At 47.3% G+C, this 27,779-nt stretch overlaps 1 protein-coding gene across 6 annotated transcripts; it reads left to right on the forward strand.

The window, feature by feature from the left end:
- The first annotated feature begins 1,928 nt into the window (after positions 1–1,928).
- On the forward strand, positions 1,929–27,779 carry CCR7 (C-C motif chemokine receptor 7). Of its 6 annotated transcripts, XM_029573091.1 has the most exons (6): positions 1,929–2,188; positions 9,847–10,115; positions 12,112–12,140; positions 16,277–16,464; positions 23,659–23,708; positions 25,439–27,779. In XM_029573091.1, the coding sequence occupies exons 4-6, from the start codon at positions 16,449–16,451 to the stop codon at positions 26,513–26,515; spliced, it is 1,143 nt and encodes a 380-aa protein (XP_029428951.1). In that variant the 5' UTR covers positions 1,929–2,188; positions 9,847–10,115; positions 12,112–12,140; positions 16,277–16,448; the 3' UTR covers positions 26,516–27,779. The 6 variants fall into 6 exon arrangements, with proteins under 6 accessions (XP_029428951.1, XP_029428950.1, XP_029428952.1 ...); XM_029573090.1 differs by having other exon boundaries at positions 12,112–16,464; XM_029573092.1 differs by lacking the exon at positions 12,112–12,140.

The following is a 27,779-nucleotide window of genomic DNA, read 5'->3' on the forward strand; positions in this document are numbered from 1 at the left end:
CCGAGCTGCGCGCATCTCGGAAGTTTTCAAAAAGGGGGAGGGGCCTGGGCGCGAAGCTGAGATGTGCGCGTAAATACGTATGCGATCCGGCGGCCGCTGAGGCCCCCACTGCGTAACTTTACGTCTGCTCCGCACGACGTGCAAGTGGGAAAAGAAAGAAAACCAGGCAGATGCACAGGGTTTTAAGGGTCGGGGCTCACTGGGGGGGAGTGAAGGACGTTAAACTAGAGGGGTTTGAAGGACCTGCCTCTTAACTGGGTGAACTGGGGGGGGGGGGGTGAACTGGAAAACTTGGAATAGCATTGGCGTACTCCCCTTTTAAAATCCCCCATTTGCGCAGCAGAAGCGGCATTTGTTTGCATGTGCGCTCGCCCACTTAAAATTCGGCGCACCTGGGCGCAGGTTATAAAATGGCTGCATCCCTGGGTGCGGGCCGACGTGCGCACACCGGTTTGAAAGTCACCGTCCCTGGTGGTAAGCTCTCTGGGGCAGGGAGGGAGTCTTTGCATTTGAATGTAATCCCCGGCTTAGGATGCCACATAAAGGCCAAAAGACATGGACCATGTTTGTAGCCCACTGTTAAAACCAAAATGGGTAATGCAGCAAGAGAGAAGGATTCTGAGACCCGTGCAGGAGTCTGAAATTCCCCGGGGCTCTGCAGACCAGTGACACAAATAAAGAGTCCCTGAGTGGTGCTTGACAGTTTCTTCCCCATGCATGACTGCTCTGACGTGAGCTGCCAAGGGGAGGCTGGGAAAGCCCCCAGCCCAGGAGACGTCACTGGCCCAGTGTCACCTTCTTGGGACCTTCCCTTGAGGTGGGGGCAGAAGCGCTGAGCACCTCGGACATCTGCTTTCCAGCTGACATCTGCTTTCTTAGTCCTGTCTGACTTTTCTGCTTCCTCTTTTCCATTTCAGTATCTTTGTTTCAGAAACTAACTTAGCTGTTTTTAAAATTTCAGGGCTGGAAGCAAAATCCTAGGAATCCCGGGGACAGGGGAGAAACTAAGAGAAGAGATTGCTCTGATGAGCAGCCTAGCAATTCAGCAGCTATTAACTGGACTCCCCTCTAATCCTGGCTCTGTGGGTATGGGGGGAGGGGGACCACTTTATCTCACCTGTACCTCAGTTCTAATACCAGCTCTGCCCTGACTCTATGTGTATGTGTGACTATCTTCTAAGTGCTTCAACTCTAATCCCAGCTCTGCCATGACTCTGTGTGTATGTATGACTATCTTCTAAGTGCTTCAACTCTAATCCCAGCTCTGCCCTGACTCTGTGTGTATGTGTGACTATCTTCTAAGTGCTTCAGCTCTAATCCCAGCTCTGTCCTGACTCTGTGTGTATGTGTGACTATCTTCTAAGTGTCTCAGTCCTAATCCCGGCTCTACAATTGCTTCCCTGTGTGACTCTGAGAGAGTCACTGTCTGCTCTGTGCATGAGGTCTAATACCCGGCTCTGGGATTTATTCATTGTGTGATCCTGTGCCTCAGCTGGGGAATCTAGAAACGCTGGACGCATTAGGTTAGCTATCTTTCGATGTAAGAACCACAGTGTGCTCTCAATGAAAATTAGAATGATACCAAATAATGGCATTTGTTTTTTCTACAGTGCCAATCTTGAACACAAGTGATATCAGATGATAACCAACTATCTGCCCCAAAGAGCTTAGGCATTCAAGAGCAGGGAGTTTGTGATGTATTCTGGGTCACATGGTGAGCTGTGGAGACAGGGATCAGAGATTCCTGGTGCTCTAACTAGTGCCTGCTACCAGAGGAATCACTCTTACCAAGATAAGAACATTCCTCAGTTAAGCTGTTAATGAGAGTGGGGATAAAAAATAAATACATTCTAAGGAGTTTTCCATTTCTCCCTCAGTGGTTGATTGAGACATAAGTGGCTTCTGAAACAAGTCCTCTTTCAGGAATAAGAGGGTATGGAATGCAAGGTGATGAAGGCACCTAGGAGCTTCTGAAACATTGTGAGGTGTGGAATGCCTCGTATTTTGCTGTAAAGCCTCTGCAGTGGACGGCACTTTATCTGCGTGTGGCAGAAGAGGGTGGAGGAGGGGGCTCTCTTCTGGTACTGGCAAATTTGCCTTTCCCCCTTTAAAAAAAAAAAACAAAACTCCGAAAAAAGAGAAGAGATTCAAGCAATCAGCAAAAGACGTGTTTTACACCGAGAAAAAGGTAAGTGTGTGGCCTTTGCTCTTTCTGTGACCCAAAGGGTAAGAAAGAAAACCCCAGGACTTTTTGGCAGGCTGGGAATCCCCAGCGCTGGCTATTAGCCTCGGTCCTCTAGGGCTGAGTCACACGCATGTCCAGTAGTTGGTGTTCCACCTTCACGGAGCGGAAGGATGGAGGGCTGCTATCTCCAAAAAAAAACAAAAAAATAAAAACAGGGGTGGGTAAGAGTATGGGGCAAGGGTGTGGCCTGCTTGTTGCAGCGGTTGCTACCCCTAATTGAGCTGGACGTTCACTTGGATGCAGATACGGCGCTGCTCTCTAAATTGGTGGTGGGGTGGAGGGGAATTAGGGCTGGAGGGTACTGGAAGCCAATAGTAACAGGTGGGAGAGAAAAAAAGGGGAAAAAAATGGATAAAGTGCGTAGCTTGCTGGGCAGACTAGATGGGCCGTTTGGTCTTCTTCTGCCGTCATTTCTATGTTTCTATGTTTCTATGTCCCATGATCTGGGGTAAGAACTTGGGGGGAGCCCTTGCTTGGGACCTTCCTGAACCTGGCAGCTGCTTCACACAGGTTGACTCGGAGAGGACAGAAAGCTTCAATGCATCTCTGTAGCCTCCCTGGATTACAGATGGTCTGAAAGCCGCCGCGTTGAGTCGAACGCAGCGTGCAGAAAATGTGAGTCCCTAAACGAGAGCACTGCTGAGCGCCCTCAGACGGAAATCCCATACAAATGGGAGGCATTAAGCAGCGCTCCCCGACACACACAGACCTTGCTTAATACTGGGTCAGCGCTGGAGTTAAGTGTCCAGCGCTACGATTGTTGGCACTTAAAACCAAGACAAAAAGGGGGCAAAATAACAAAAGGTCCGGAGATAAGTACCGACGTATCCAGCTGTCTGGAAGTGGTGAGCCACTGCTCTTGACTGGGCCTGGACTGGGTTGAACTGGTGGCTGCTGGGGTAATGTCCAGCTGGTGCTTAGGATAAGTCTTTCTGAGGCTTAACACGTATGTGGGGTTTGCTGGAGTCCAGTTTTATTCATTTCAGGGACAGTATGGAGGGTGGTCGGCAGAAGAACAGTACATTTCACACTGCAGCGCCTCTGAACCCTGCCTGGTTTTACTGTGCCTCTCTCGAGTGCAGGAGCAGGCGCTCTCTGACCACAGGGACCGGAGAGCAGAGACAGTTCCTCTAGTCCTCAAGGGCCACAAACAGGTCTGGGGTTTTTTCTTCTACTGCTACTTGATAAGGATCCCTTGGCCTGTTCAGGGAACCAGTAATAAGTTGAACTCAGCTAAAAGCACATTATTTTGTGGGCTAAAGCTTTACGCACAATTTCACAAGCTTGTTAAGCACTGGACAGATGTTCAAGCAAATTAGTGCATCTCCCTGGAAATCCCATATTATTGGAGGCTTCTCCCAAAGCAGCGAGATGTGTTAAAGCCTTGAAGGCTTACCTCATGCTTTGTAACTACTGAGAGAGCAGGGCTAGTGCTAGTCCTGGACACGGGTTTCCCAGGCAGGGTCAGTTCTTCCATTACACAACCTAGGGGGTTGCCTAGGGTGCCAAACATTTGGAGAGAGGGCGGGGGGCACGGAAAACCCCCCAGAATCTTTCAGGTGCTAAGAGATCACAGGATGGATGCCGGGGAGATGTGCGGGATAGCGAGGAAGCTGGGTGGGTGGAAGAGTTGTGGGGATTGGATGGGTGGAGCGAGAGGGAAAGTGAGGGTGGGGCGGAAAGAGAGGATGAGGGGCACTGCAGAAAGGGGGCCAAAGAGATTTCTTTGTGATGTTGGTGAGCTGAGCAGGAAGTGAAGGGGAGAAAGGGGGATGCAGGGCTTGGCAGAGGGTGAGAGGTGGATGCTGAAGTTGGGTGAATGAGGGAGATGCTGTGCCAGAGTGGCCACCGATAGGCAGGTGTTTAAGGAGAATGGCACAAGAGCGAAGGTTCACCTAGGGCACCTAATGCTCTTGCACTGCCTCTGCTCCTGGGCATAGAGTGGCCCATCACACCCTGGCACAGCACCATAGACTAATATTAGCTCCAGAAATGTGAGTTGTCTTTTCTCCATCTCTGACCCGGACGTTCAATTTGCAATCTTAAATAATTGGGGTACCTGGGTCTGAGACCCTGAGTCAGAGGAACTCCACCCCAAGACTAGAGAGTCCCCTCCCTCCCCTGATTCCCCCACCGAGTAGCGAGTGGCTGAGGAGGTGGGTGGAATGTGGTTTAGTGGAGAAGAGGGATGGAGGGATGGAGGGAGGAGCGCTGTTCTCTTGTCCAAGAGCAGAGCCTCCAGTCCTTTGAAGTTCACAATGGTAATATAGTTAATGCACTTATCTTAATTTAAGATAGAAGTGCTGGCTTTTAAGATCGTGAGAGGGAAGTGCCCACCTCCAAGAAAATACCAGTTGAGTTGGCAGTGTGCCAATAGGTCCTTGAGGGTCACTGCTTACCATCAGGTTAGGCTTCAAAATATGGCTTTTTCCATGATTGTTCATCAATTGTGGCATGAACTCCCGTTGAGGTTAGGGAGGAAACCGACTGAATGCAATGTTGGAAGAAATGACTGATGAAGTAGGTGGAGGCGGTTGTGGTTGTGGCTTCGATAAGTTCAGATCATTGACCCTGAGATATCAGAGAGGCTGCAGTGCATCTGTCTATTTTGTAGTTTAATTGTTTTATGTTTAATTTATTGTATTTCTATTGTCTAATGTCATGATTTTGTACATCACTTGGGGCAACTTTTAATTAAATCTGGAAAGTGAGTCATGAATTTGATTAAATAAAATAACTCTCCTACCTTCTTAGTGCACCTTTTTACTGCATTGGATTTTCACATCAGGAGTTAACTCGGTGATCAGCATGTAAATAAAGAAACTATGTGCTACATTTTAGTGCTCATTTTTGACTCACGTTTTCTTACTGCAGCCTCTTAGCCAGTCCTGTTGCCTCTGTCCACTGCAGACCCTGTTCACTGGAGTTACCACCTGGCTCCATGTCATGAGGAATGAGCTAATCTAGTCTGGCGTTTACCCTGTTGCATGCAGGGACCTGTAATCCCGAGTGTGCCATTGAGTTACCTGAGACCATCAGAACATGGCCCTGCATGCAACAGGGTAAACCCAGGCCTGGATTAGCCCCTTCCTTAGGCCAGGGAGCCACGAGGCAGTGCTACTACTCCTTCTCTGGCCTTCTCCCTCCCTAGCTCTTATCACCGTCCCATGCTTACTTGAGTTTTGTAGACAGACAGACAGAGTCAGGACAGCTGCCCAGGAGGAGGAGTGATCAGGTAGAAATTGAAGGGTCAGCCCTGTTCAAAAGGGCCCATGCATGCATGCAAGGGATTACTTTTCCAACGTAATTAATGACACTGGCTTTAAGGAGACTGGTAGAGATCACAGCTTAAACACTGCCTTGCTAAAAGCCAGGAGTGTTTTTCAAAGCAGAAAAGAAAGAATCTATGCAAATGTGTGTGAAGATCTGGGCAGAGTACAGGATGTCAAAGAGAAAATTTTTATCCCTTCAAAAATGACAGCAGAAAACTGCATTTCTGCAGAAAGCTTTGTTTGTATGCAGTCACAGAGTGATTTAAAAAGAGATTCACGTGCGCCAAGGACAGGAAGCTACAATACAATATATCTAACAAGGAACCTGGTAACATCGCTTCCTTTCTTTCTGTTTCTGTCTCTGAGATTCAGGAAACTTTCTTGGCCTGAAACTGTCCCTGTGCTGCCAAAGTAAGACATAAAGTGGTGAGAAGAGTGGAGTTGTAGCCCTAGTGCTCAGAGCAATGGCCCGGAAGCAGGGGAGCCAGGGTTCAGCTCCTACTCAGGGATTGCTAAAAGAAAATTACCATATTTGCCGGCGCATAGCACACAGTGGTGTATAAGGCGCACCCCCTTTTTTATACATATTTTTAAGGAAAAAAATAATCGGGGAGCGATTCTGCAGGTCCTATGCACCGGTAATGCTCCCTGATTGGCCGGTGCTGAGTTAAAGGGGCTTGCCGAAGCGCGGCGACGCTGTTGATTTTGATTGGGGAAGCCACGCTTCGGCAAGCCCAGTTAACTCAGCACCGGCCAATCGGGCGGCGCACCCTCGCTCCCCGACGCCACCGCAACACTCACCCCCCACCCCCACCTCCGGACGCTGTTAATTTTGATTACCGGTGCATAGGACACACTCCTTATTTTTCCCCTATTTTGAGGGGAAAAAAGTGCGTCCTATATGCCGGCAAATAGGGTACCTCTCCCCCTGGAAAAAATAAATCAGTGAATATCCTTTATAAAGGGGGAGGAGTATCTCTTTATGCCAAAAACAATAGCCAAGCAACTGAACTGCAAGGAATAGGCAGTAGAGAAGAAGCATTATGGGCCATCCAAAAAAAACAAAACAAGAATGGTGCATCCATTTTTATTGGAGTGGTTTATAGGCCTCCAACTCAAATGGAAGAACTAGACAGAGATCTGATCAAAGACATCCAAAAGGTGTGAAAGAAGGGAGAAGTGCTGATTGTTGGAGATTTTAATCTGCCAGATGGAGACTGGAAGATCCCTTCTGTGGAACCTAACAGAAGCAGAGAGATAGTGAATGCCCTGGCAAGGGGCTCTGTTCAAACAAATGGTAATGGAACCCAGAAGGGAGGGAGCTATTCTCGACTTAGTGCTCACAAACGGGGACAGCATCTCAAATATTCGGGTGGGTGCTCACCTTAGCACCAGTGATCCATCAAATGGTATCATTTGATATTGCAAGTAGGATACAGAGAAGTCACACGAAGACCCGAGTTTTGAATTTCAAAAATAGAAGACTGGGAGAAAATGAGAGGGAAGGAACAGCAGTGGCCAAACTAAAAGGAACAATTACAAATGCAACAAATCTATATGTTAGACAAGTAAACCAAAGTAGGAGAAATAGAAAAAATGATCTGGTTCTCAAAGGAGGTGGCTGATAAAAGAAAAGCAACAGTGTTCAAGAAATATAAAGAATCCCAAAAACAGGAACACAGGGAAGAATATCTGGTGAAACTGAGGGAGACGAAGAAAGAAATCAAGACAGCAAAAAGTCAGGTGGAAGAAAGGATTGCCAAAGAGGTAAAGCGAGGTGACAAAACATTTTTCAGATACATCAGAGAAAGGAGAAAGGTCTGAAGTGGTATAGTGAGACTGAAAAGGATCAATGTGGGGAGAGAGACGAAAAATGGCCGAAATATTAAACAAATACTTCAGTTTGGTGTTCACTAAAGAAGACCCTGGAGAAGGACCATCGCTAATTGATAAGACTGTAGATGGGGATGGGGGTAGATGAAACATCATTTACAGAAGAGAATGTATGGGAAGAGCTAGGGAAAACTGAAACTGGACAAGGCCATGGGGCCGGATGAGGTTCATCCCAGGATACTGAGGGAGCTCTGATGTACTAGTGCGGGTCCGCTTAAGGACCTATTCAATACATCTCTGGAAACAGGAGTGGTGCTGCAGGATTGGAGAAGAGCGGTGGTGGTCCCGCTTCACAAGAGTGGTAGCAGAGAAGAGGCTGGAAACTACAGGCCGGTTAGCCTCACCTCGGTGGTGGGAAAATTAATGGAGACACCACTGAAGGAAAGGATAGTGAAGTATCTGTAATCCGGTGGGTTGCTTGACCCGAGGCAGCATGGATTCACCAGGGAAAGTTCCTGTCAGACAAATCTGAATGATTTTTTTGATTGGGTGACTAGAGAATTGGATCAGGAAAGAACGCTGGATGTGATTTACTTGGATTTCAGTAAAGCTTTTGATACGGTCCCACATAGGAGACTTGTGAACAAAATGAGAAGCTTGGGAGTGGGTGCCAAGGTAGAAGCATGGATTGCAAACTGGTTGACTGACAGGAGACAGCGTGTAATGGTAAATGGAACCTATTCGAAGAAAGAATGGTATTGAGTGAAGTGCCACAGGGATCAGTGTTGGGACCGGTTCTGTTCAATATCTTTGTGAGTGAATGACAGAAGGGATAGAAGGAGTAGAGAGAATAAAAAGTGATTTAAGAAAGCTTGAAGAGTGCAGAGTCATGCACCCGAGATGCGGTAATCCAAAAGAGCTGTATGTGAAGAAGGGTGAAAGACTAATGTGCATGGACTGGGAGAGGGACCTTGGTGTCATAGTGTCTGACGATCTGAAGGCAGTGAAGCAAAGTGATAGCTAAAGCCAGAAGGATGCTGGGCTGCACAGAGAGAGGAATAACCAGTAAGAAAAAGGTGGTGATAATGCCCTTGTACAGGTCCTTGGTGAGGCCTCACCTGGAGTACTGTGTTCAATACTAGTGCCCATATCTCAAAAAGGATAAAGACAGGATAGAGGCGATCCAAAGAAGAGCGACCAAAATGGTGAGAGGTCAGCATTGGAAGACTTATGAGGAAAGACTGAAGGATCTGAATGTGTATACCTAGGAAGAGAGGAGGTGCAGGGGAAATATGATACAGACTTTCAGATACCTGAAAGGTTTTAATGATGCACAATCGTCAAACCTTTTCTGTTGGAAGGAAATCAATAGAACTAGGGGTCATGAAATGAAACTCCAGGGAGGATGACTCGGAACCAATGTCAGAAAATATTTCTTCACGGAGAGGGTGGTGAATGCTTAGAATGCCCTTCCAGAGGAGGTGATGAAGACGAAAACAGTGAAGGAATTCAAAAGGGCATGGGATAAACACTGTGGATCCCAAAAAGGCCAGAGGATGGAAATAAAGAAAAGAGTGCATGGGGGTAACTGGAGGTAACTTGCTGGTGTGGCAGTTGCTACCCTTACAAATAAGCCTTGATACTGTTAATGCAGCTCCATCATTGCTCTCGGCTTCAATGGCAGTGGGAAAAGGGGAATTGGATTCAGACAGCATCCAACGAGAGCCCCGACCTTTGCAGTTGGGGAACAAATAAACATGGGGGTAACTTGGTGATGCGGCACTTACTACCCTTAGTCACTAAGCCTAATACTTTTAATGCAGCTCCAACATTGCTCTCTGCTTTCACAGCAATGGTTAAGGGAAATTGGATTCAAACAGCATCGGAGGGCCCTGACTTTCTGAGAAACTGATAAGCCTGGGGGTCACCTGCACAGTGCAGCAGATACTGGCACAAGCTTGCTGGGCAGACTGGGTGGATCATTTGGTCGTTTTCTGCCATCCTTTCTATGTTTCTATGTTTAAGAGAGAATTACAAAGCACAGGAAGACAATAACAAAACGCAAGCTCTGGGTGCTGGTGCAGGTCCGTATCGTGTCAGATCAGATTACATTTCTGGCCTGGTAGTCGTGCACAACAGATCTTACTGCTGTTACCCCAGGGTAATAGGAGGCCCAGCCAATGGAGGCAGGGGCCTCATAGCTGGACAGGCAGGCTACAGCCAGCTCGAGGTGGGAAGGGTGGGGAGTATGTGGCCCTGTCTGATTTAAAACTAAAGAGAAAAACAAAACAAAAAATAGGGATATAAAGCCAATTCCTATCCTGTTCTGTAACACAACAAGGCTCTTTCCACCATGTTGGAGCGATCCATTTAAACTTTTCAAGTGAGGAGAGAAACTTCTGGGTAGTTTTTGTTAATGTTTTTTGACATATTTGTATATATTGTGATGATGTTTGTTTCAGCACGTTGATTTTATGTTTCTGTGCTCTTTTTCAGACTCTTGCAGCTCCCCCGAGGCAGGCACAGCAAGTGCCGAAACATTGGCAATGCCGGGTTGGGTTTGAATATGTTTGGTGGTTAGCGGTTTGCGGCCGGTTTAAAGGAAGAAACATCAGTAGCATGAGCTTTTACAGATAAGTGTTTCAGAATTCTTCTGGAATATTGCTCAGTGATAGTAGACGGTAAATGGTAAAGGAATTGGCTTTAAAAAAGTTTTCCAAAATTAAGCTTTGAACAGGATTGTGAAAGGAGAAAAAGTATATGAGGTAAATACCTTTTGTGCTCAAATATATGATACTGGTTGCAGCCCATTGTGGGCAAGAGCCTGTAGATTATAACTTACTGAGCGCTGAGTTCTGATCCTTTTTCCTTTTTATAGTTTTTTATAGATGTTTTATAAGAAATTATATCCCTATTTTTGGTTTTGTTTTTCTCTCGTGTGAACACTGGGATTTTTATAGCTCGGTGGTTGTTTTGATTTAAAACTAAGCCAGGAGCCAATGAGAAAGGGCGAGGCAGCAGGGGCTGAGAAACAATGTGGGGTAGGAGAAGCAGCGGTGGCACATTAGCCGATGGAGGACGAGGGAGCAGCGCTACAGGGCAGGGGTTGTGGGTGGGCACTTTGTCACAGCCTGTAGCTAACAGCGGCAGGGCCCTCACCGGCACATAGGGGGATGCTTTGGTGTTTGGGGGAGGGTCCGGGCACCAAAGACTACGCATAGGGGGAAGCTTGTGGGAGCACCTGAAGGGGGCTGCTGTCAGCCTATTCATGGGTGGAGGGTGATGGATCTATGCCAGGGATGGCACAGACTGAGATGGTGACCGGTCTGGGGCTGGCCAAATGGAGGCCTGGCATAAATACATAGGCGTGGCCTGCGAGGCCGGCCAGGGGTTTGGTGAGGCGGCAGCACGTTGCACGGAGCGGCAGTGGCCACAGCGGCACTCCCGGAGCTGCAGCCTCACTGGGATAGAGGCAGCAAGCGGGGGAGGGGTAACAGCACGAAGTCTTTGCTAGTGGGGGTGCAGGCCAGACTCTTTTAAACGGTTAATGTGAAGTTTGTATAAAGTATTTCTGTGTGTTTATATTTAAGTTCATGCTTGTATGGCTGTAGCCATTTTTATCCACTCAGTAAAGAGCATTACGGACATTGTTTGTAATGGGGCAGAGTCGGGGTGCGGGGGTGGGAGTCCGGCAAGCTGCGGCATGCCCATGTGAAGTTTTTCCTGCTCATTCTTTTGCAGGAAGTCTTTTGTACTCTCACTCAGATTTGGGAATGGGCATCTCTGATATCTTTTTGTATTTTTGCACAGTACAGGAGCGAATGCAATTCAGTTTCTATTTCTCCACTGCTGCACTGCCTCCAGGGTCGGCTGCTGGGGGTTGCAGCTCAGTTTTTGTCTGGATATTTCTGTATCTAATTTGAAGTCACGTATTCTGGCCGTGTTCATGTGCGATTGAAGTGTAGCATTCTGCTGGCGTGCAGGCTCTGTGTAGGGATCAGTAATGGCCCAGCTTCTTCTGTTTTTCCAGTAGGAGATGTATTAGTGTTCTAGGGCCCGGTGTTATATTTGCAGTGTTGCCTTTCCCTAACTGGCAGGCCGATACAGTACAGTGCACTCCGACGGAGCGCACTGTTCACCTGTCCTTGGACGCGTGTTTTCCCTTACCCCTTATTCAGTAAGGGGCGGAAAACGCGCGTCCAACCCACCGAACCTAATAGCGCGCGATTCAGAAAGTAAAATGTGCAGCCAAGCCGCACATTTTACTTTCAGAAATTAGCGCCTACCCAAAGGTAGGCGCTAATTTCTTCCGGCACCGGGAAAATGCTTTTCTGTGCACCCTCCGACTTAATATCATGGCGATATTAAGTCGGAGGTCCCAAAGAGTAAGAAAAGTTAAACAAAAAAAAGGAAAAAAAATTGGAAGTCGGCCAGCGGCTGTCGGGTCGAAAACCGGACGCTCAATTTTGCCGGCGTCTGGTTTCCGAACCCGTGGCTGTCAGCGGGCTCGAGAACCGACGCCGGCAAAATTGAGCGTCGGCTGTCAAACCCGCTGACAGCCGCCGCTCCTTTTGCCCGTTTTTACCACCAGGCCTAATTTAAATTCTGAATTGCGCGCACCGGCGAGTGGCTGGTGCACCCGCTCTCCCGCGGACTTTACTGAATCGGCCTGTACGGTTGTTATTATGCGAGTCCTGGCGGTTAGTGCTGTTATGATAAGGCAGGTTTGCTACATAAGTGCTCTGTGTGTTTTTTTTGCAGTGGAGGGAGTTTCTGTCACCGTCACTGAGGTAACACTAAGCTCTGAATATTCTTTTTTGCATGGTGAATGGTAAGGGAAAATGTCCCAGTTCTGCTCTGCACCCATTCTTTCTGCCTTTTTCTTCCTGAATTCAGCTTTGAACAGAAAAAAACTTTGGACTAACTTAATACATTTCCTGACTGGTTTCGGGTGTTACCACTCCCTACCTCAGGTCCAAACAGTGCGCATTCTGGAGGACCTGATGAATGGATTGTTCATCCCAAAAGTTGGTCATGAAATGTATGAAATCACTCAGCTATATAAGGTGATCCCTTATATATTTTTTGTTAGCCTTTTTTCCATGCATCCAAGTGGATTGACCTGGCACCCACAAGAATTGCTCCTGCCTTTGCAATGACCTGCACATTATTTGGCCGCTGTTCAGGAGGACTTTTCTCCCTGACTCTGCCTTCTCTTTAGCTTTACTCTCCAGGCCAAGTGCCCTGAAGGTAAAGCTCAGGAGGTGCTTACAAGATGCCAAGCAAGCGGCTTGCGTCTGTCTAATTGTTTAAGTGCACGAGCTGCTTCGGGCCTGAGCCTTTCCAGCTAAGCCATGCCATGGCTCAAGCCCTTCCACTCAGTCCCTGCCATGTCATGGCACATAGGTCACAGGAGCCTGAAACAAGGAAGGCTCCCATGTACAAAAACAAGAGCCCAGTGCTCCTTTTATAAGGGGAAGGTGAAACTGGCGCCGTTCCACGGCAGGGACTGAAGATGGTTATCATTCTCGCTGCAGCAGTAAGTTGCTGGTGGCTCTTTCCTTGACGGAAGGAGGAGAGATGCTGAGTCCCGGCTTCAGCACAGGGGCCAACGGGACACCTGACTTTGCATCTCACTCAATCGACACATAAAAGGAATAAGTCGGTCACTCTCCCTTAAGCTGCAGGTTTCACACACGAGCTTAACAGGAAATAGTGGGGGTGGAGGTAGGGGGCTGGGGATGGACGAGGCCAGTAAAGTAGGTTAAGTATTAATGATATGTTCTCTGCGATGAGCACTATATATCACTTTATTTTATTCTATCATTTGCAAAGTGATTTTGCCCACTACCCCGTAGCATGTTTAATAAGGGATGTATGCATTCTAAAAAGAAGAGATCTGTCCAGCCTTATTAAGTTTTTTTCTACAGAATGAGCCATGGCAGATGTCAGATTGCACAACACATGCTGGAATTTAGCACTGAACACCGGTTAGAGCAGTCTTACTCTTGCAAATAACAGTGGCCTGCATTCTTAATGTGCTGCTAGTTGACTGAGCCTTGAGTTAATGTCTCATTTGAAAAAAAGAGCATGCTGTAAAGCCAGCTGTTATCTTACTGGCCCAGTCCGCCCTTCTGACCAACCAACACCACTTCCTGCCACTCAATGATCCTCCTCACAGAGCTCTCCTCTGGCCCTGCTGCCTATGTGAGATCTGAAAGGATCAAATACCAGGATGGCATGGCTGCGGGTCATCTTTACGCATGGCGTTGTTTGATGAAAAATCTCTCTCTCTTTCTCGCTGGTGCTAATCGCAGCACTTAAAGGATTCATCTTCAGAGTGAATGGCTACACAGGACAGAACAGCATCCAGTGGGGAGACTAATGAGGTTATTGGGGATACTTGCCCAAGGTCACAGCCTTAAAATTTTGTTCTGTTCTGCTTTCCTGCCACCGCGTATGTTACTTTCAGGAGGCAAACATTTACATAACCAAATAAATCTGAATCAGTCAGTGATCATTGGGACAGCAGCATGCAACAGTAGATATTGTACATGTTAAACACATTATTAGTTCCACCTTCCATGCTAGGCCGAGAAGCAAAAAAAGAAAGAGAAGATGAAAACAAAGTGTTACTTTTGGCAGATCATGGAGCACTTCCGTGAGCCACTGCACTCACCCCAGGATGCTCCCATCCGAGAACGCCACCGACCATCCTATGCGGCATGAACACTGCCAGCCTCACTTCCTCTGCTGTGCTGCTCCATAGGTGCGCGACGCTCTAAATCTTTAAGGTCCCGTGGCGGGAAACCTCAACTTCGGCACCTCTTGATGACATCGCACGGGTATTTAAACCCAGCCGCAACTCCAGTAATTCGCCTCAGCAACCGGTTTCCTGTCTAGCAGTGCGTGTTGCAGCATTCCTGATTTCCTGCCTCGTCCAGCCTTACCTTCCTCTCCAGTCTCATCCAGCTTTGTCATCCACTTCAGCCTCGCCCAGCCTTGTCTTCCTCATTTGTCCTGTCCACTGTCTTCAGTTGTGTTTTCGTCCACCCTTGGTATGATCCCTCGGACCTGACCACATTGCCTGCCGCCTGGACCTTACTATTCTTGCCCACTGCCTGCCCCGACCTTGGCCCTTTTCTGACTCCGCTAAACCTGCTGCCTGCTCTGACTCTGTAGTGTCTCTGGACTCTAGTTACCACATCCGTCCTGGGAACTCACCTGCCAGCTGCCAGAATCCAAGGAAGAGGTGGCTGGTAAAGGCGAAGCTCCAGATTGTCCCACTAGAGGGTACGTCCGCCAGCTGCTGGAGTAGGCCTCGGGGGTTCACCCCCCAAGGCTGCATCAACTACGCCGCAGGACTAAGGGCTCATGCACCTGCTACTCCTCACACAAGACATTGAAAAACTAAACATACAACTCTAGAATCTGACAGCAGGCCCAGTCAGTCTCTGCCCAACGTACTTCCTGGTGCAACACCACAGATCGCGGTTGATGCCATAGGAAGGGGAAAAAAAAGGAAAGTCATGCCAGCTGGATGACTGAAGAGCCTCAGTTGAATGATACTGGGCATGAGTGCTGTTCTTCAGTGCTGCTTTTCCATTATCTGAAGCTGTTTATGTGACCTACAGAGATAAAGGCAAGACGTCAATCCCGCTTTTCTAACTCTTGCCCCATGTTCTCTGACCCTTACACTTTACTAAGGAGCAAATGAACCCAATAGGTACAAAATGGGAGACAATCCCCTGCTAACCGAGGCCCTTAGCACAGGGGAAGAGGGGAATGAATTCCCGGTGGGTTTACTCCCCAGTTGAATGGTAATGACCCTAAGCTTGCCTTCATAGCAGAGATCCTAAGGGAGAGTGGGGACTGCATCATCACCAATCCCCACAGCCGCTCGCACCAGACACTGGAGCGGAAATAAGCAGAGCGAGAACGTAATGAGGAAAAACAGAAGGGAAGGCAAGGGGGAGAAAATGAGCAAAGGGGAAGGGGAAAGAAAACCTTGAGTAAACCGGAGACAGAGAAAGTGCAAAGGGGAAAGCAAAGATCCCGGTGGAATCCAAATCCTGTACATAAATAAATGAGTGAAATTGAGGAGGCTTTACAGCGGGAAATAAAGCGCATCCTGTGGCCCTGGGCTGGGAGGCCAGAAATCAGGACCTTCCACAAGGGGAAGGACTCAGGGGGCGCACGGAAGAAGCTTCTGGAGGAGGAGGTGGGGGGACAGAATGGATGCTGAATCGCTCGGGATGGAGGGGAAAGCCGTCCCCAGATTCTACGTTTCTATGACTGGAAGAAGAGTCTTGCTGGTATTTTAGGTGAAATACAGTTTTGCCCGAACACTGAATGCAGCTGGAAGAGAAAGTAAAAAACATGTGGTTATGCATACAGGAAGGTGCAATGCTACCTCCAGCGGCAACGCCCATGGGGGTGAGCCGACCAATTCCACCCATACAACTGAGATTGGTTGCCGTGTGGCGCTATCATCAGGCACCATCAGCCAGAGCAGGAAGCTGGAAAACACCCAGCCCGCAATGTGAGGGCACACGCTGGCCGCAGCAAGCGCTTCTAATGCCACCGACCAAAGTCAGGTGAACCAGAGCAGGGAACAAACTTCCACTGACTTCCCCCTGGGCGGCTACTGCAGAAGGAGAATCCTAATGGGGCTCAGTGCCCCTCATTCATTTTCAGCTGATAGTTCTGCCCTTGGGTCCTGAAGGTCACGTGGGTGGTGCACAGCTCTGTCGGTCATCCTGTCTCTCTTTCTCCTTCTGCACCTACCTTCCTCATCTCTGTCTCGCCAAATGGAGAAGAAAGTAAAAGGGGAGCCTGTACAGCGAGAGTGAAATGTGAGCTATTCCTTTCCTTCAAGAAAGAGATGATATCACCTCTTCTTCTCTCCACCTTTACTTTCTCTCAGAAAAATCTCTCCAGCCACAGGAAGCAGCTGAGGTTGGCGGGATGTGGTGGAAGGGAGAGATGTAGAGCTTGCATGGGGTGATGCGGCTCTGCGCTACCACAAGAGGAGGGAGCTAAGACTGAAGCAACCAGCCCTTCCTCACTCAGAGAACGCCTGCCACCCGCTCACAATCATGGCCCCAGACCGCGGTAAGCGCCAGCTTTTTCACCCTTTTCCCTTTCTCTAGGTTTACAATTTAGAGTTTGGTTTTACAGAATTTCCAAACTAATAGCAGATGTTTTGGTGTCTTCTCGAGCTTTTTATTAACAGTATAAAAACTCTAAACCAGGCAGGTGAAGGTTTCCCAAGAGGCTGGGTGGTTGGTTTTGTGGTCTCCAGGAATTTCGCACTGAAAAGTTTTCCTTTCTTGCTGTTCCTTTCTTCACTATGAGCTGGAGCTCAGGGCTGTACAAACCAAAGGTTTCTCTTGCTCTAGGTTTGTTGTAATATTGTTTGGCCAACTGCTTCTTCATGTGCCTGGGAAGGCAATCCTCCACTGACCTCTGTACAGAAGGGAGTTCGCCAGTGCATGATTGCAGGGCAGTAGCGAGGTCACATGCCTGACATCATTCTGAACATACATGCACACTGAAATGGACAATAATAATTACTTCCCAGGTTCATAGCTCAAAACACTGCAAAATGCTCAAGAGACCTTAAGCTACTTCAAGTAGCTTTCCCCTGCCATCATGGCAGATAGTCAGGGTCTCCTGCCATCTTTCTAATTACCTGCATGTTCCCCAGGAGGAAATGTTTTAGTCTCAAATGCATAGATGATAACTTTTATATTTTTACTTTTGAGGATGGGGAGACTTTGCAGTCTCCAGTTCAATCAGAATCAGCTTCTGCCAGGGCTACCTGAACTATAAACTTCCATCTCCAGCTGCCCAGGGTTCTCTCTGTCTTTAGCTCTGACTTTCTCCTGGCTCCCATCTAGCCCAGCCTGAGCCAGGGTCACAGTCCACAGTTCCCACTAGAGCCCAGTTCATGGGTACTCTGAGCCTGGCCACCAGGAGTGCTGCCTTCTCTGCATCCCTAGTCCTGGCTGAATCGAGAAGCGGAAGACGGACCCGGCCGTCAAACCCAGATCAGTCGCATGGTACAAGGTGAAATGTGACAGCTTCACTGGTGAACTCTCACTGTCTTTCCTCTAGAAGATTCCCTTTCAGGTTCTACCACAAGTCTCACGGTTTATTCCCAAACAGAAAAGCAGGTGCTGAGAGCAAAAATCATGGAAAAGCAAATTCTACAAAATTCACAAGATCAGATTTGCACTGGTTAGAATCCCAGGGGACATTCACAAGCAATCTTTTTTTTTTTTTAGGGGGGGGAGGGTATTTATATGTGTGTGTATAGAAACATAGAAACATAGAAACATAGAAATGACGGCAGAAGAAGACCGAATGGCCCATCCAGTCTGCCCAGCAAGCCTCACACATTTTTTCTCTCATTCTTATCTGTTACTCTTAGCTCCTTGTTCTATTCCCCTTCCACCCCCACCATTAATGTAGAGAGCAGTGATGGAGCTGCATGCAAGTGAAATATCTAGCTTGATTAGTTAGGGGTAGTAGGGGCAGTAACCGCCGCGATAAGCAAGCTACACCCATGCTTATTTGTTTTACCTAGACTATGTTGTACAGCTCTTGTTGGTTTTTTTTTTTTTTCTTCTTCCCTGCTGTAGAAGCAGAGAGCCATGCTGGATATGCATTGAAAGTGAAGTATCAGGCGCATTTGGTTGGGGTAGTAACCGCCGAAACAAGCCAGCTACTCCTCGCTTTGTGATTGCGAATCCTTTTTTTTTCTTCACCCCTGTCGTTGAAGCTATGCAGGATATGCGTGAAGCATCAGTTTTTTGTTTTTTGTTTTTTTTTTTCCCCTGCCGTTGAAGCAGAGAGCTATGCTGGAAATGCGTGATGTATCAGTCTTTCTCCCATGCCGATGCAGCAGAGAACCATGCTGGATATGCATGGAAAGTGAAGTATCAGGCACATTTGGTTTGGGGTAGTAACCGCCGTAACAAGCCAGCTACTCCCCGCGTTTTGAGTGCGAACCCTTTTTCTTCTCCTTTGCCGTTGTAGCAGAGAGCTCTGCTGGATGTGTGAAGTATCAGTTATTCTTCTCCCCTGTCATTGAAGCAGAGAGCTATGCTGTATATGCATTGAAAGTGAAGTATCAGGCATATTTGGTTTGGGGTAGTAACCGCCGTAACAAGCCAGCTACTCCCCTCTTTATGAGTGCAAATCCTTTTTTCCATTACCTCTTGCTGTTGAAGCTTAGAGCGATGTAGGAGTCACAGTAAGCATGTGTATGTTTATTTAATAAGGGTATTGTGTCAATAGCCATCATTCTGGCGAGTCACCCACTCTTCATTGGTGGCCTCTTGACTTTATTGATCCGCAGTGTTTATAAGACAGAGCAGGATGTATGGGTGATGGATGAAGGACATGCTGCGTTATACAAGATGGAACATCCCATTTGTGAGGGTGAGGGAGGCAGAAGATCCCTCAGTCACTTTCAGGCAGAGGCAGCCATAAAGCTAAGTGTCAGCAGCTTTAATTTCATATGTCAGTGCTAGCACTGACCTCTTTCAGTTTCTGAATCATTTACCGAAGCAAAGACAAAAACAAGCACTGCTTACAGCTCCACCGATGTCATCATGAGCTGGGAAATTTTATTTAAACACCACGAGTGTACCAATTTTCGATATTTTTGAGCCTATAGGAAACATCATTTCGATCATATCTTTAGCTGAGTCTAGTTTGGCTTCTGATGCCAGGCTCGTGGTCCTCTCCAGTATCTCACTAGGGATGCTCTGCTGGGTCTTTGGGTCCATTTCATGCATTTTTCTTTCTTATAGAGCTTTCCAGCGGCACTTTACCATCGCCTATGTAATATAAAAACATTTGGGGTTTCACTCATGTCTTGAGAGCTATTGTAGCCTTTTCCTTCAATTCAGCAGCAGACAATATTTTATGTTACGTAATTTTATGCATTATCTTATGTATTTTACTATGTATGGTTTATTGTTAGTCGCCTAGGGTTCTTATAAATAAAAGAACCATAACCAAACCATGCAGCAAGAGAAGTCAGGCAATCATGACAAGATTGCACTTGATGGACCGCTGGTCTTCTTTCAATCCAACCCACTACAGAACCACGCAAGTGGTGCATTAGGCTCGTGCATTGACTGGGGCAAGATCAGCCCCCCAGTGATTTCAGGTACCCAAGCCCAGCTCTTGGCAGGACTGATCTTCTGCTCAGGCAGGCAATGGAACTCCAGATAAGGAGGGGGGGAAAGGCTTTTGTCTAACCCAAGAGGACATGGAGCTCCCAGGGAAGACCTCACCTGGGGAGCCTTATTGTTCTTTGTAAATGCACTTCTTGTTAGTCTAGATTTTGTTAAGAGTACTTTGAGAGCCCTCTCGTGAAGGAGTCAGCCTGTTCTTTTATCTGTTTTATAAACGCAGCTGATTCCTTGGCCTTGGAAGCTGGAGACCCTGTCAGTTTGGGATATGGGGAAAGGTGGTGGTGGTGGTGGAGGTGCAGGTAGTAAGGCTTGAGGTATGGAGATGCATGGCTGGATAGGGGAAGAGAACCACAGGAAGTTGGTGGCATGTCACTGACTAGAATCCTAAGCTGCTAGATAAGTGAGCCTGTAGCCAGGACGTTTCTTTGTACATGTAAAATAAAGATCAGCCAACCACCCACAGGTAAGACCCTTTTTCTTGAACTCTTTCTCCATTTTCCTGTCAGCTTGCTCGCTTGCTTCTGCACATGGCAGCAGTATGTGGCTTCTTTCATGCTGGGTAACGGAGTCTGGTTGCCCTGTCATGTGGACAAATATAACCAGCAGATATACAATTAAAGCTCAAACAGCCTCTCCTCCGTCCCTTCAGCAGGCACATCATGCCCCGTGTCCCACCTGCCCCTCAGACATCACCTCTGGCTGTCCAGGCTGGGGAGGGCTTGCCCCGGTCACATCCGGAGCCGGCTGCACGGGAGAGATAACCAAGACAGGAAACAGATGCAGGTCTACTCAGAGGAAACAGAAGGAAAAGACTGAAGAGGGGGCCCAAATGCAAGCCCAGTATCTTGAGGGGGTAAAATCAGAAAGAGAAACATTATCCTTCTTTCACTGGGACTGAGAAGGGAAGGAGGTGCCCTGTGCTCACTGCCAATTTTATATGAATCCAGGGGCTCTCGCATTGCCCAAATGCCCCTTCAATTACAGCACGGCTGGCATAGTTAAGGCCGGCAGGGGTCACTATCAGTGTCCTATCAGGATGTCTTGCTTATCCAGGTCAGTTCGAGTACTATCCCCTACCGAAATCAATTAGCATGCACAGGCAGCCCTGTATGTGAACGCTGGCTCTACGCACGGATTTCAGGACGGGGTTTGCACCCAGTTCATGAAGTGAAATCTAATATATGAAAAACGTTCATCCCTTCTCAATATCCCATTCCACGGGTTTAACTGGATCTCAATGTCTATGCTCTGGCAAGGTTTTCATTTTCACCAGGGTGCAGGGAGATCAAACATCCTACTAAGGCAGGTGGGGAACACCCAAGGGAAGGATAGTGCAGGACATGCCCAGTCTTCCAGAGAAGCAGTCACTCTGCCATGCAGCTTTCTATACACTTTTCTACAGTTCCTACACTCAGTTTTAAAGTGACCATTACCAATGTGTATTTATTTCAAAATGCATGATGCTCGTTTCATATGCGTTGGTGGAAACTGGAGTGCTGCCCGGGAGGCACCAGGACAGCCATATCATGCACGTAAGCGGTACATAGGTTGCCCAGCAGATGGCAGTGCAGTAACAGTCAGATGTGTATAAGCTTGCACATAGGTCTGTATAGTGTAGGGCTTCCCAATCAGGGGAGCAAGACCCCAGATAGGATCACAAACATGTCAGTATTCTTCAAATGTCAGCAAGAGCAGCTGCAGCATTCGCAGTGAAAGTCAGTGTCAGGTCTGAGCCAGCATGCACTCACTGCTCTTGCACGAGTTCCTGTGGTAGTAGGAAGCCCTGAGTGAGAACCTCAGCTATAGTATGGGGAGGGGGAGGGGGGAGGGTGGATCATACCCTGCCTAAGTTGTTTTGGTCATCCTCTGGGTCATGTGAATTTTCAAATCCTACAGTGGGGTCACACTGGCTCTCTGTTTGGGAAGTCCTAGTATAGTGAAAGGGATGGAGCACTTTCATTGTGCCCCCAAGCACTTGTTACACTGGGACTATTTCAGGGCTGCTGGCAGAGCTTTTGACTTGCCCAGAATCCACACCAGCGAGTGGAAATTCTGCAGCCTTCAGCAATTATAGTGATATTTTCAAAATTAGCATCACTGAAGCTTCTGGGGTGAATGGCTTGGTTAAGGGGGAAGCCTCTCTTCCTAGCATGAGAGGTGCTGCTGATACTAGAGACCCAAAGCAATCAGGTGCCCTTAAAAAAACAAACATATTTCAGTGCAGAAATAGTGACTTGATCCAGCTTTCCCTCAAACAGGTTTATGGCCCAAGATTCGGACACAATGAGAAAGTGCTTTAGCTGTCATCACATCCCAGCACACCTTCCCTCTCGCTGAACGTGAGAGCCAGAAGCTGACGTGTGCTGGGACAGCACGCTCCCTGCCATGCCTAAAAGCTGTTGAACGCGCAGATCACTTCTAGCCAATTTCTCAGTTTGGCTTGGGTTTAAAGATCTGGATGACGCATCCATAACTCAGGCGTGCCATCACAAACTGACCTTGACTGTTGCATCCAGAGCTGAATTAGAACTGGACGTGTGCACGCAGGGAGTCCAGCAGCCTTCAGGCACATGGTCCTACACATCAGGGAGTGTTTCTTACAGCTCAAAACCTATGAGACCTTAACCTTCCATGTCCCTGGTACCTAAACCACAGGGCATGGCAGGAAGGATTCAGTTACTGCAATTGTGACAACTCAAGCAGGCTCTAAGCTCTCCAGTGATTCTTTTTTTTGCAGATGACATTTAGTGTATAACCAATGCCACAAGGCAGATTAATCACATTGGGCAGTTGGAGGGTAAAGAGGCCCCAGCCTGAGGCAGAACAGATCCCAGGAGACAACTTGGGCTCGATCAGCTGCTTTTTTTTATACTTCAAGTTGTATTGTCTAGTTTTGATTTTGAAGACTGAACTCCTCCCATCTTTTTAAAGCCATCCTTCCCTATGCCTGCACTCTACCATTGTAACAGATAAAATCTTAGGAGCCTCTTAGCTAAGGGGGGGGGGGTCAATGAAAGCTTTTTGGCAGAGTAGTGGGGGCAGCACATAGCAATCAACGGTAGGATCCATATACAATGGTCTGTTCATCTGGGGGAGGCACGAACAAGCGGGATTTCTGAAGATTTATTTGAATAATGTTCAATATCAGCTCCGATTTTAGTGTCTGGGAGAGTATACATTAGAAACAGAGAAATGTGATGGCCGAAAAAGAGCATACGGCCTATCCAGTCTGCCCATCCACCCCAACTGCTCAGCTCTACAGTTCCTCAGAGATCCTATGACTTTCTTCAGTTCAGATCCTGTCCTTGTCTTGGTCACCTCCACTGTTCCATGCTTCTATTTCATTAGATTACGCCAGTCTACCCCTTTTCATCGTCATCCCATGACCTCCTCATTCCAGAACCTCCTTTCCTTTGAAAGAGGCTCACCTCCTGGGCATTGAAACCTTGGAGGTATTTAAATGTCTATCATATCTCCCCTATCTCTTGCCTTTCCTCTAGGGTGTGCAAGTTTAGATCTTTAAGTCTATCCCCTATGCTTTAGGACCACTGCCCATTTTAGCAGCCTCCCTCTGGCCCCACTCCATCCTGTTTCTATCCTTTTGAAGGTGGGGTCTCCAGAACTGTGCACAATATTCCAAGTGAGGTCTCACCAGGGACCTATACAGGGGCAATATCACCTCCCTTTTTCTGCTGACCATCTCTCTCCCTGTGCACCCAAACATCTGTTACCTTATCTATGTGGCTACCTTAGAATCATCAGATATGACTCCCTCAAATCTCGTTCTTTCGTGCTTAGAACTTCACTCCCTATACTGTACAGATTCCTTGGGTTTTTGTATCCTAAATGCATGAATGCATTTTTTTAGCATTAAATCTTAGCTGCCAGACCCTAGATCATTCCTCAGGTTGCCTTATGGTTTCTACACTTTCCTAGGAGTCTGCCGTATTGCAGCTGTTTAGACTGCCCTGGTACAATGAGATTATCTTGTTACTCCACAATAAATGTTCTTATAGTCATGGTACAGTTTTTTAGGGTGGGACAAGACTAACATGCTGGAATCCATCCTAAAATACCCTGTTCTTTTTTTCTACAGATATGCACCTGCCAGTTACTGCTCTTCTGCCTCTCCTGTATATATTACAGGTAAGAAACACAGAATGAAGAGGACAGTCAAAGTCAGGACGCATGCCAGGGCACTGAAGTGCTTTTGTCTTAAACACAATCTAGGGAAGGGACAGCATCAATAACAGGCTTTGGACAAAGCTTTGTGCATTTATACTTCTTTGTAAGCATTTGATCCTGGTGCCTTTCCCTAAAGGTAGACCCAAGGTGGATTACACAGAGGAACGAAGAATTAAGAGCATAAACACTGGATCCACACTGACTTGAGGAAGACTAATAGTAGGATAGATAAGGGTAGGAGTGCTGGGTATTATGGAAAAGCTAATGCCTATGCTGAGCTAGCAACATGCATCCTTTATGTGATATGGAATGGATGTTTCATGGCTTTTATGGGTTTATCTATCAAATTATGGGTGGGTTTTTGTTTTTTACAAAGTCTGTATATCAAACACAAATAAACATGCACACAGAATTTTAATATATTAAATTAATAAGTACATTAAACACCAGTTAAATAGATGTAGCCCGGAAACAGACACACCTTGTAGGATTCGCAGTGGGTTAGGTACTAGAGGATGAGTCTCTGCTGAGCCACAGCCCCGAACAAGTTCTGGTGAATTTCAGTTGGGTAAAAGTCCAGGGCCACGGCTGGCTTTGACGCCAAGTGTGAACCTGATCGGTTCATTGCAACAAAGCTTATGTTGCCAACAGACAGACTAAACCACCACCTAAGTACTTTCTGACCTGGTGAACAGCCTCAAAGAACTAATGTGCAAATTCACAGGGCAGCAATGGCGTGGGTGTCTGCAGGACTAATTCAGTGCCAGGAGGGACCCAGTGCTGTGTGCCCACTGCTGCACAAAGGGCTGGGCTTCACCAAGGCGGCTGAGCCACCCAGATAGCAGATGCCCAAGCAGCACTGCAGGAAGTGGTGCCAGAGGCTGCTCTGCAAGGTGTTATTACTAATCCGCACGCTTCTGCACTGTCTGCATATGGAAAAGCAGCACCCATGCACGCAGTGTCAGACAACATTAACACATTGAAGCGAGCCATAAGTTATTAAGTACTGAAGCGAGGACTCTCAGAAATTAACCACAGGGGAATCCCACCACCCCATTCCTGCCCCACAGCAGGAGAGGTGCCTGCATCTTGCAAAATGCATGCAAAATTCAGTGATTCACCTGCTGCTGCTGCTGCTGTCAGTAAAAAGTGAATGTTTCTCTGCGGTTTTCATCCCCTCCCTCCCTCCCGCTTCAGGGAGCAGGGTTCCAGGTAGACACCACAGGATGTGGTTAAGTGCAGATGCAGCAGCGTCCTACTGTCAGGTATCTGAGAAGCAGCTCCTGTCAGCTCTCTCTCTCTCTCTTTTAAGCTGCTTCTCCACCCCTACAAAAGATTTTACAGACCCGACTTGGAAACTGTTTCAATCTGTCTGTCTGTCCATCCATCCATCCATCTGGAGACACCATATCTTCTGTACAAGATGACTAATCGGGGCCAAATGCTGGGGGGAGGGGGCACCTCCCCTATTGAAAATGACCTTGGTCTAATAAGGGTGAGGTCATTTTCAATAGGATCATGGTTGAAAAGCACTAGAACATCCCAGCATAAGCCTGGTTTTCACTTCTTCCCTTGTTTTTTCTTTGGTTAACTTATTTTGTTATTGGCTGTTATTCACAATACGACATTAGAGAAATGGTAAGTAGGAAGGTTGGCTGACAGATGTATGTCCCCATCCCCTTCTCTTACAGCTATGTGCAGGTGATGTCAGTACAACGGAGGAAGATTATGACTACAATACCACCATCACCCCAAACTATAACAACTATGAGATTGAGTGTAGCAAAAGTGATGTCCGGAAGTTCAGTGCTTGGTTCCTGCCGGCCATGTACACCCTCGTCTGCTTGGTGGGACTCCTGGGGAACAGCCTGGTGATGCTGACCTACATCTATTTTAAGCGACTCAAGACCATGACTGATCTGTATCTGCTGAATCTCGCTTTAGCCGACATAATCTTCCTTTTCACCCTCCCCTTCTGGGCTTTCAGTGTGGCCCGATATTGGGCTTTCGGGGACTTCTGTAAAGTAGCCAACTGCATCTACAAGATGAGCTTCTTCAGTGGGATGCTGCTGCTTATGCTCATCAGTTTGGACCGTTATTTTGCCATTGTCCAGGCCGCCTCGGCCCACCGCCACCGCTCCCGGGCACTGTTTATTGGCAAGCTGTCGTGCATTTTTATCTGGGTTCTGGCTTTTTTCCTCTCCATCCCAGATCTGATCCACAGTGAGGTTCTGGGTGCTAAAGATAAGCCAGTCCGCTGTACCATCACCTCAAACAACATCCAGAGTTTCATTGCCAACCTGAAGATCTCTCAGATGGTCATCGGCTTTCTGATACCTCTCCTGGTCATGTCCTTCTGCTACTCCCAGATCATCAAGACCTTGCTCCAGGCTCGAAACTTTGAAAAGTACAAAGCCATCAAAGTGATCATCGCAGTGGTCATAGTCTTCGTGGTCTTCCAGCTGCCCTACAATACTGTCCTGCTGGTGAAGACCATCTCATCTTTCAACAGCAACCAAAACTGTGAAGCTAGCAAGCGATTGGATATTGCTGAAGATATCACAAAAAGCCTGGCTTGCTTCCGCTGCTGCCTGAATCCCTTTCTCTACGCCTTCATTGGCATCAAGTTCCGCAATGACCTCTTCAAACTCCTCAAGGAACTGGGATGCTTGAGCCAAGAGCAGCTGATGCAATGGTCCACTTGCAAGCAGCACAAGAGGACCTCTGTTGCCATGGACACAGAGACAACTACCACATTTTCCCCATAAACGTCTATCTATCCTGGCGCTCTACCTGCCAGGACAGTTGTAGAGAAATGGGGCAGGCTGTACAACCCAATTCCTCTACAGATTAATTCCAGGACTCTAATCTCCTTTTTTTATTTTCTTGTTCATCAAGACAAGGAAGAGGTGTTTGATGGAAGGGTGTTAAAGAAGGAGAACATAGAGAGACCCCCTCAAATGAAAACAAGGCAACTCAGCTTTAAATAAATGTAACAGTCAGGTGTCAAACCAACATAATGTCAACTGGGCTCCTCAATGCAGTTATACTGACTTGTCTTTGTCCCATACAAATGCCAGGAGGTAAATATCCATCTCAAGGTTCCCCATGAATGAGCTTCAGGAGGAAGCCCGAGTAGTTTTGCTATTCCTCTATTGAAGACTCAGAAATAAGAGTGAGTCATATCAAATTGGGTACAAATGAAGGAATAAGGTAATTGACTACAGCAAGTTGTGCTTTAAACTTGGCATCAAAGACACTTCTCCTGATTCTAGAAGAAATTGGTTCCAGTGTCCTGAAGCAAAGACTATTTATACTATTTCTGAAAAATGGCTACTCTGCAAGGTCATATTTCTATAGCAGAATAGATACATCATCTCTGACACTTTTAAACATGGGCCAGGTGCTTAGCTACTTCAGTCTTGATCAACTATCGATATAAGCAGAAATCTCAATAGGTCTTCAATAGGTTGCCCTCTGTCAATACGGTGTGTGAGAATTAAAGCTTTTCTAGAGGGTCTGAAACCAGCATTCTCAAAGCCTGACCCATTCAACAAACCCAATCCATGAACTGTTTTCAGCACTATAGTTAGGTCAGACCATCTCAGGAGAGAAGTTCGGCTCACTGTATAAGCTAACTTAGCATTTTTTTTTCCCCTCAATACATTTCATTGTATTTAACTTCAGCCAATCCTGTACGAACATGCTTTCCATGAATGTTTTATTAACTGTGGCTCTGTAGCACTACTTTGTGACCAAAGAGTCTTAAATTTCCAGTGCCAAGTTTCTTAGACTGTACTGGGGTAGCCCCCAGCTGGCAACATGCTCAGCAATACCGAGTAAAGTGACATTTCATCTCATTTTAGTATTTGACTCTGAATCCACAGAGAGTGCCACTTGCGGGACACAAACAGCCTCACAACTTGAGAACCGCACAGAAAAATGAAGCGACTCTGTCCATTGAAAAAAAAAAAAACGAAGGTAGAAGGGATCCATTAGCACAAGTAAAACGGAGTGAGGCCAGAGGGAGGA

This window comes from Rhinatrema bivittatum, chromosome 12, assembly GCF_901001135.1.
Source record: "Rhinatrema bivittatum chromosome 12, aRhiBiv1.1, whole genome shotgun sequence".
Taxonomy (NCBI): domain Eukaryota; kingdom Metazoa; phylum Chordata; class Amphibia; order Gymnophiona; family Rhinatrematidae; genus Rhinatrema; species Rhinatrema bivittatum.

Bases quoted from the DNA above. Each gene is read 5' to 3' on its own strand.
- CCR7 (XM_029573090.1), top strand. The intron at 23,709-25,438 runs GTAAGAAACACA...CTTCTCTTACAG, and splicing joins CTCTCCTGTATATATTACAG to CTATGTGCAGGTGATGTCAG.